General features: G+C 34.5%; 1 protein-coding gene across 1 annotated transcript; it reads right to left on the reverse strand.

The window, feature by feature from the left end:
* Nucleotides 1–43: 43 nt before the first annotated feature.
* Nucleotides 44–8577, reverse strand: LOC113827759 (U3 small nucleolar ribonucleoprotein protein MPP10). Its single transcript, XM_070128938.1, has 10 exons — nucleotides 8435–8577; nucleotides 7681–7825; nucleotides 6267–6986; nucleotides 5524–5724; nucleotides 5189–5363; nucleotides 2769–2953; nucleotides 2226–2363; nucleotides 1577–1685; nucleotides 878–1095; nucleotides 44–568 (listed from the first exon to the last, which is right to left on the reverse strand). The coding sequence occupies exons 1-10, from the start codon at nucleotides 8491–8493 to the stop codon at nucleotides 422–424; spliced, it is 2097 nt and encodes a 698-aa protein (XP_069985039.1). The 5' UTR covers nucleotides 8494–8577; the 3' UTR covers nucleotides 44–421.
* Nucleotides 8578–10258: the final 1681 nt, after the last annotated feature.

Below are 10258 nucleotides of genomic sequence, written 5' to 3' on the forward strand. Positions count from 1 at the left end.
TTGAGGTACTGTAACAGGAAACATAAAACTAAAAATACTATATATCATAAATATTTTTATTACAAAAAGGTATATTGGAAGGTGAGACAAATTTAAAAATCATCATGGTTTTTGTCTTCAGGTGTGTTGCTACAAATCTTTATAACTTTTTATAAAAAAACTGAAAAAGATAGTAAACAGATGTACTGTTTTATCTATATTACATGATGCTCAAATAGAGGAAGATTTAATTTTTTTTATTGTAGATTCTGGCCAACACTAACTGCAAGCTCTTATGATACTAACTGAAAGCTCTTAGGATAAAAATTAGTATAAGAACACTTTCTTTTTGATATCAGGGTATGATCAAAAAAAGTTTTACAAAATCAAATCAACCTTTATTATATCAATATAAACAAGTTCTTTAGTATTCAATAACAGCCTATAATAATATTTTAGAAGCAGATAATCCATGATCAGTTTTCTTCTTTTTCTTGCTCGTAGGTTTACTACCACCAGACACATTATCTTGTAATTGTTTGAAGAACGCCTGTGAGGTCTTCATCGTCTTATTTTGTTGTCCATCAAGCTGGAAAGAAAGTAAACACATATCAAGATCCATACTTGAATGATCATGCATGTTAACAGATCAATATTCATCATTGATTAAAAAAGAGAATCAGAGCCAATTATTTTTTCTCCACAAGTCTGAAACTGATGTATGCTGAGGTGAACAAATTACCATAAAAAAAGATGAGAAAGAAAAAATAATTAACAGATATATTAAGGAAATAAATTGAAGGAAAAGAAAGCAAGAAAAATATCCGCAACCTAAATGACCCTCTGCGTCCCTTTACTTCCGAAGTTCCTAGTTCTGGTTCGCACTTTCCCGACTTACCATTTTCACATGTCCTGCCTTGACTGCCTTCTCGACCACCTTCAGCATTGAACTGGCGTTGAGTTTCCCGTCTGGCCCGGCCTTCTTCAGTTTCTCCTTCAGCTTCTTCTCTTGCACAATGGCTCTGCCCTTTTGGTGCTGCTTCTTCTTGCGTCGTTCTCGTTTCTTGTCTGTTGAGGTCCGTTCATCCTTTCCTTTCAGCTCTCCTTGGATTGGAGCTATCAAAAATATAAAAATACAAATAAATAAAAATGAACTAAATTACAAAAATAACAAATATGCTTACATAAAAGATATAACTTGTGATACTCAGTGTGTCTGGACCATTATACAGAAGATCTCACTAATAAATAAAGTGATAATCCTTCAATTTGTACAATTTTACTTCTAGACAGTATGAGTAAATAATTTACATAATAATACATCTGGTGTAGGTGGTTCTCCTTTTATTTCTACATTAGTGCAAGTGGGAAGTGGATGAATAGTTTAAAAGTTGTACTAACCATTTATAATGGTCCTGTTTAAAGGATTAGATTATCCTTCAGATATTTTTTTTTACATAATTTTGCATGGCAATATAAAAATCAGTTTACTTTATAAATCATAGTAATCACAATTCAATATCTCCAGTCAACCACAAACACACACACACACAGAAAAAAAATCATTACAATAAACAAAATAAACAGGTACACCTACCCATGATCTCCTGTGGCGCCAAAGTTGACGCATCACTCATGGCAAGAGGAGTTGCTTCTTCAATGCTAATAGCCGGCAAGTTGCTCTTGATCTTAACCTCAGGTTGAACCTGAAATGCAGTGAATACCATTAACCTTCAGAAAACAAAAATTGCTTTATTCTGTAACAAATACCAACAGTGGCAATACAAAATCACATACTTTTTTAAAAAACTGTTGACTGATCATAAAAAAGGTAATATCAGCAATGAACAAGGTATTAATATAAAAACATGGAAATGCTAATCAGCATTCAGTGACAGAGCAAAAAGGAATCAAATATAGCATAAGTAATAATTTCATGACAAAAGGAGAAGTTAATCAGTAGAATAAGCAACATGATTCAAATGAAGACAGTGCAGGACTAAACAAGCATAAATCTACTGTGCTTGATCCTTATTATTCTTAATTCATAAGCATTACACTTTGCAAACTATTTACAAATGAAAAACAAAAATCTAAAATCTGTCCATCAAAAAGTATAAACAAACAAAAAAATAATATACACACAAGTATATGAACAATCTATCAACTTAATAAATTACTAAGAAACAAAGTCACATATCAGTCAAGGAAAACACAGACAAACCGAAAAGGGAATGATAGCGTACCTGCTTGGGTATGTAGTGGAAGTTAGCCAGCATGTCCAGCTGCGAAAAGAGACTATCCATCCTCTCTCTAATCTCTTTGTGTTCAGCGGTCTCCTCCTCGTCCTTCTTACTGCTCGCTTCATTTTGTTTCAAGTATTCCTAAAACAATTCAGATAAAACATCTGAAATGTACCTACATTCACATGTGTACTAACATTTTAACTAAAAGTAATTTTTCAAAGATGAATGTTTTCAGAAAGAATGTTATGTCACATAAAAACTAAAAAAAAAAAAAAACAGTCTATCACTATCAGGCACTGTTACAGTGCTTAATGGTGATAAAAGTTACTCTAACCAAGGCTCCAACAAGATCTGATCTCCTGGTATTAAGTGGAAAAGAAAGCTTTGATCTGCCTTTCCTCTTCTCTACCCTCTAAAATATCTTCCCCTTCCATATCTAAAATCTAGACAGTCAGTATCATTGTCTCATCTTCCATCAAACTTTGTTAGGAAATGGTGGGTCTTTCTACCATTTCTACAACTTTTTGTCATTCCCTGTCTCACCTGCTCATAAATTTCAGCAAGACTTTGCTTGGACTTCTCCTGGTCCAGAAGAAGCTTTTTCTTGAACTCAAAGGGATCAGCTGCAACCTTCACTTTACGTTCTACATCATCAAAGGCTTTACTCCGGATACGGCCCAATATAACCCTTTCAAGGAGAGTTGTTATGTCTTCTGTGATGACTGGTTCTGAAAGGTAACACATCAAGTGAAGGTTAGAATAAAGAGAAATATTACTTTTTGAGGAGCCCAAAATTACTTTTAGGTGTCACACAGATACAGTCAATAAATGAACTTAATCAAATAGACAATTTGGCAGGCATCTCCCCCATTATATATCTTATATTTTGGATGGGAAGCATGCATGCCATGTCTACAGTAATATAAGTTCATTTACTATATTGACACATAGATGGTTCTACAAGTGCTTAGTCACCAAGGAGTCAGTTATTAGTACTACCTTTCTCACCATTTACTCTTTTTCATGATTTTTGGAAAGCTTCTTTTGTATTAATCTATTGTATTTAATGCTATAAATATTTCAATAACAAGCTAATAATCGTAATATCAATAAGAATAATAACAGTATGCATGTTAATAGTATTAGAAGGAAAAACACATTTTTCCCTCTATTTCAGGGAATGGGGAAATCAGGTGTGATTGCTAGGGCCTTCTAATAGACTCCTTGGTGGCTAAGCACATGTGGAGCCATCTGTATGTAATAAATAAATAAATAAACAAATAAATGGATAAAAAAATAATGGGACAGTACATAAATTTGCAGTTAATGGGTAAAAGAGCCCACCTGGATGTTTTGAGGCTAAAAATATCTGCCCTTGAAATTTTAAGGTGGTATTACCTCAGTAAACTTATACCAATAATTGTAATCTTTTGGATTACCTTAAGACAAGGGGCTATTTCATTACTATTCATCATCTATTTACTCTAAATACAACACAATACAACCCCCTTTAATTTTGCCTAAGTTCATGAAATGTTGATATATACCATACTATACAATAATTGATAATCAATATAGTAAAATATCAAGAGAATCCAATGAGTATATGCCTTATTACACAACATAAGACTATTTTGTTGTCATTTGGTATGTATTTGTAGTTCTGGAAAGTTTACAAGACAAAAGTATCTTCACTTCATTGGAAATATGATAAGACTACCATAGCTTTTATTAAAAGGAGTAGATTTAAGATATATTTTTCACTATTTTAACAACTATTAACCTTCTAGATCTACCCTACCTTGCTAACCACAACCAGGGAATTCTGAAGGGGAACTCATTCCATGAAAAATATGTCCAATTTGTCAAATTTTGGGTTATGATTGGAAAAAAAAACAGTTGTTATACTGTCTTTTAATTGGTACAGGCTACTGGAAAGTATTTAGTAAATCCATGAAGTTTATACTTTTTGTAGATAAAACTAATCTCTTCTGTTGTTATTTAGAATGTATTTATGTCTGGGTAGAGTTTGAAAAAAAAATCATTAGGAGATATATATGAAGAATGCCTTACAGCTTTTCTTGGGAGGATTAGACATATATGTGCTTTGCAGATTTTTCAAATTTCTGCCCTCTACAGACTCCAGATGTTTTGCTATCCCCTTAACTAGAATTAGGAGTGGGACTGCAAGCCATCAAAGTTATTCCCATTTAAAATCATGCTTTTTTGTTTATGAACATAAACAAAAAAGCATGATTTTAAAAGGGGATAACTTTGATGGCATATTATGCAACAATTAGTATAATGTAATACAATGATTTTTTTTCTTATATTGTGGCAATTTTGTATTGATCTTTTTTACATATTTCAAGATCTGAAATGAGTGTCAAACAGATCTTCCTTGGAAAATATCAGAATAATGACATATACCTTTCCCTAAGAAGGTGAAAACTTGATTCTTTATTTCTAATCTTGTATGCTTTTACTTGCTACAATCCCCCTTGAGCTTGCAATCCCCCATAAAGTCTCAGCATATCTGAGGAAACACCAGATGATTCTGCACAAGACATAAGAGCAACATCACCCACTAAACTAGCATGATGTCATTAAGGCTTTAAGCATTTTGCTAGCATTCATATTTGACTTCATGGCTTGGCACACTTCCATGGTAATTTTTGTTTAGACTTTTCTTGACTTGAATTACAATATGATACCAGAGAAGAGCTGTGGCTCAAACAGAATTAGGACTAACCATCATCCTTCAAAGACTTGCCCTTACAATAATAAGATATAAATTCACTTTTACATTCACATCTATACATCAGCAGGAACATATAGATATAAATGAACACAGCTTTCATGACACAAGAGTAAGTCACACACATAAATTCTTCAAGCATGTCAACCTAAAGAACTTCTCGGCCATAAGCTTATACTTAGAGTGCAAGACATATAAATCTTACTTTGTCTAACTCCAATATTGTAGTCCATCTGTTCTTCCAGTGCAGAATTTTCTGGCCTGTTAGTGGCCGAGATTTCTCCTCGAAGATGCCATGGCTTTTCTGTAATAACATCCTCTTCAAGGGTGTTGATCATTCGCATTTCCTTCTCTCTTTCCTTCTCGTATGAAGATTTTGTCTTTAGATAAAAGAGAACACAATGAGTAATCATCCAATGAATCTGGAATGGGTATTCACCAAAAATCCATTGCACAATCCCTTTTACATAACAGACTCCCTTTCGAATCTTTAGAAAAATATGAGTTGTAAGAAAAGTAAAATGTTCATCAAACAGTTACCTCCAACTGCTTCTGGCCAAGTAGAGGCATTGTAGATGAATCACCCTCATTATCCGCACGTTCAGAATATCCTCGACCTTTTGACTCTGCATCATTTTCTTCATACTCTTCTTCGTATTCTTCTTCCTCTTCATCTCTATTTATGTTGGTATTTTCACCCTCTGGAGCTTCATCAAAGAAGTCTTTGTACATAACTTCATCCTACAAGGCAAGAGATAAATAAATATATCAGAATAAAATCAATAGCATCTAGGGAAGAAAAAATCTGCATAGGCACTAACAAATAACTAAAAAAGACAAGCTTAATAGTGGCAACTTTGAAAGAGGAAAAGAGAATTTAAGGACAGAAGAGGGACTTGGTATGATGAAAAAGTAATGAGCAATAAAATGATGACAAAAAATCAAAAAATTATTTTACAGAAGTAAAGTAATTAATTAATTAAACAAAATAAAATAAAATACATATCCATATATACACATATACTTTTACACATAGACACAGACACACAGACACACACACTTTCATCATATACCCCAATTACAAATGTATCTGTAAATAAAAGCAGGTAGGTCTAGAGTTAACACACATATTTCACAAGAACATACACATAGATATATAGAAAGATAGCAGATAAATAGTATAGAGATAAAAATAGATGGACAGACTTGTACATAGACTGCAATTTATATATAGGCAAGATATACACATATACACATACAAGAAAAAGATGATGGAAATTTACCTCTTCTTCACCATCTGACATATCTTGCATGTAATCCACATCATCATCTTTTCTGTCATAATTCTGTCCAAGGATATCATTATCAGCTATCCACTCACTCTGTCTCAGGTTGAAGAATTTTGAGTCAACTTTGCTTCTCGCAAAGTTTGAGGGCATAACAGGTCTCTTCTTTTCAGATCTTTCTTTTCCTATTCTAGATTCATCTCCACTTTCATCTTCAGAATCCTCTTCCTCCTCCCCTTCATTTTCCTCTTCTTCATCCTCATCATCTGTTTCCTTTCCTTCTGGAGCTATGAGTTCATCAAAGTTGTCTGGCTCATCATCAGTATCCATGCCAAAATCCAGATTCAGTCCAGTCTTTTCAATATCCTCGGGCTTTACAAGTAGATCATCCTCACTGTCTTCTCCCTCATCATCTTCCATCTCATCTTCTTCAGCCTCCCCCATGTCATCTTCATTATCATCAAAATCTTCAAAACCACCATCTTCAGAGTCACCCAGGCCACTACTTTCCTCGTCACCCAGTCCACTGCTCCCTTCGTCTCCTCCACCATCAAAGTCCTCATTCTTCCCCTCATCATCTTCCACCCCTAATTTATCATACTTGGCCAGGCTGCTGAGCTTGGCAACCATGAAACACAAGTTAGAGTCATCTAGACCCTCAAGGCTGTCAGGGGAAGCCAACAGTCCCTTGCTCTGTAGTTCCACAAGTTGCCAGATCTGGAAAGCAAGTTATATACAAATAAGAATACAGACCATAACAAACAAGTAAACAAATAAATAAATATGTATATATATATATATATATATATATATATATATATATATATATATATATATATATATATATATATATATATATATAATATGCTACATTTTGGAAAAAGGGAATATCCTTAATAAGATATTTAAGAAATACATATTCATATATCATACACCAAATTACACAATAATAATAATAAAAAGAAAAAGAAAAAAATGATACAGTTAAACAATTATAAAAGAGAAAGAAAGAAAAAAGTAGAGCTATATTAACCCACTGGTGATGGGTACTTGCATTATCCATTGTACTTTAGTTGCATTAATTTTGTTAACACACAGATAGTTTCAAAAGTACTTGGCTCTCATGGACTCAACTAGGCCTACTTCATCTCTTCAGGGAAAGAAGGTAACTTTCTATCAATGTTATCATGATCACTATGATGAATGTTTCTATTCTCATTACAATATTCATTAATGCTCTAACATCATTAACAGCACAAGTAAAATTCAATGCTTGTGGTAAATTAAGAGATCAAGGGAGCCAAGTTACCCTCTCCCTGGTGACAAAATTAACATAGCAAAACTACAGTGGTCAGTACATGTGTAAGACCTACTGTTAACAGATTAATAATACACTTTGTATTTCTCTCACCTGTTCATCATCAAGGTCATCAATATACAGCTCGGGCACAGCTTCCTTACATTTTGGGAGGTCATGGCATTTCTCTTCATTCTTCATAAAATCATACACTGATTTTGTCTGCCTTATCCATGCTTCCCGAAGCTTACTCTGGGGCCTATAATGTAAGAAATATTGTCATATCAACTATACATTGCATCCTCAAATTATATTTACTTCATATGATTTTAATTTTATTAAGACTTTTGAGAAAAGAATTATTAGTAAATGTCTGTAAAATTATATATGACTGGTCCGTATCTCTTAATCTCTTTTCATCTTTATAAATGTAATATAGTCATTATAAATATAATGTACTAATATACATTGCACACTAACACATTGCAAAGTCGTATAAAGAATGACAAATGTTCATACTATGCTAAACTAGGCATGTTGACCAGTAAATCTTCATGAATTTCATGTAATATGAATATAATGTAGCTTTCTGGTACAGAAATTGTTTTTTACAAATGGTCATCAACACCCTCATACGGGGAGGATTAGATGAAAATACATGAACAACGCCTAACGTGACCCAAACACTTCCCAATAATACCCTTAATTATACAATAATACCCCATCTATCGGTCACTGCCATCGCTAAAAAGCACACTGGACATATTCAGGGCTCCAGTAATACCAAACTTTAATGGTTTTAAGATGCGGACTATGCTCGAAAAGTGTCTACAAAACTATCTTCAATTTCACGTTATAGTAATATAACCTTAAGTATTCCTCTGGTTTCTTGAGTAATGTGTTTAACTTATCGCTGAATGTGTCCATCCTCACGTGTAGCGTTGTGTTTACATCCGAGCCGTGACTTATATTCCAGCTGTTATGAATATTTTTTGAGTAATGATAAAATTAATTTATAGCACAAGCAAAGTATTGTATGATATTACTATAATGCTTATGAATAAATTATGTATTTTTAAAACAGCTTAATCTAAATGTATATTATTTTTTTTAGGTTTGGACAATTATTTTCGTATCTCTGCTTTACAGTTGATATCAAAACATCTGAATTTTATCGAGATGTACCACTGAAAATATGGAAAAAATATAAAAATATGACCCATTTATACTGATGCTTAGAAAGCAAATATATCCAAAGTGAAAAAACACACACATTATAACTAACATCGCCATCTATTGATTTAAAAGACAACTAATAAAGACGAAATGGGAAAAAAACGTGAAAGGGGATACTATTATACTGATGTAACTCTATGATTTGACCACCAAAGTTTTATTTAGATTGCATTAGTGATATATAAAAAGGGTGTGTATGTATTATCTATGTGTGTATGTATATTTGTACATATACTCAAAGACATGTGTACGTGCGGGCCCGCGCGCGCGCCCGCGCGCGCGCGCGCCCGCGCGTGTGTGTGTGTGTGTGTTTGTGTGTGTGTGTGTGTGTGTGTGTGTGTGTGTGTGTGTATGTGTATGTGTATGTGTGTGTGTGTGTGTGTGTGTGTGTGTGTGTGTCTGTGTGTGTGTCTGTGTGTGTGTCTGTGTGTGTGTGTGTGTGTGCAAGCTCGTGTATTCGTAGTTTTCTAAAAGCATCAAATCTGAAATATCACGAAGGGGGCTGACGCTGACAGCGGCGCGTAGCCGCATCTGCCTTTCGTTTCCGGCCCCGAGGGTTTATTATACCTCATCCTGAATAGGGATGAATGACAATGAGTATATTCATAGTGCAAGACATGTATTTGACCGTCTTCAATCCCTGACCCCGTTTTGCTCAAAGTGAAAAAAGGAGCACGTGCGTGTTCACGAGACGCACCGCGGTGCCGATATTGCGTACAAGATCTATATAAGTACTTATATAGACCTTGATTGTGCACACCCTCGCGAAAGCTCTGAGTGCGCACAAAAGATTTCCAAAGGCAAAATCATCCCTTGAAATGCATGAATTGTGCGCCTACTTCCCCAAGGATAGGATATTAAACAATCAAAGAAAGATTATATAGCTCTATAGCCAATGCCCACTCCCAAGCATTGCGAAAGTTGTCCCGCTCTTAGTGACCATTGGGCATAAGTATTACCCTCTAATTTGGCAAAAGGAGCTCACCCCAGCCACGCCTTCGATACCATCTACTAAACATGCTGAGTTTATTTAAAGGATTGGCTGCTGGTATGAAGACTTCATTCCTACCAATCTTGACCATTTTAATGAAACTCTGTCAACAAGTTGGTAATATCATTACCCACCCCCACCCCAGGAACTCAGTCAAACATAGGTCTATATCACCTGAACTACTTGGAAAGTTAGTAAGGCCTACAATAAGTCAGCTAAAACACTTGGGGGTGGGATTCGTACTTACCTACGGACCTTGTTCTCTTTAGTAAAAAGCTTAATGAGGTAACAAGTCCAAAGTGAGAAAAGAGATTGTACGCATGGGTAGAATCGACTGACTCCACGACTCCCATGAGTAATGTATGGAGGGAAATCAAGATTAAAGGCATTGCATATAATGTAACTCTCCACCCTTATCCAGAAAGGGCATCTTTGTTACTCCTGCGAAATGCTGCGAAAACTCCT

This window comes from Penaeus vannamei, chromosome 13 (genome assembly GCF_042767895.1).
Source record: "Penaeus vannamei isolate JL-2024 chromosome 13, ASM4276789v1, whole genome shotgun sequence".
Taxonomy (NCBI): Eukaryota; Metazoa; Arthropoda; class Malacostraca; order Decapoda; family Penaeidae; genus Penaeus; species Penaeus vannamei.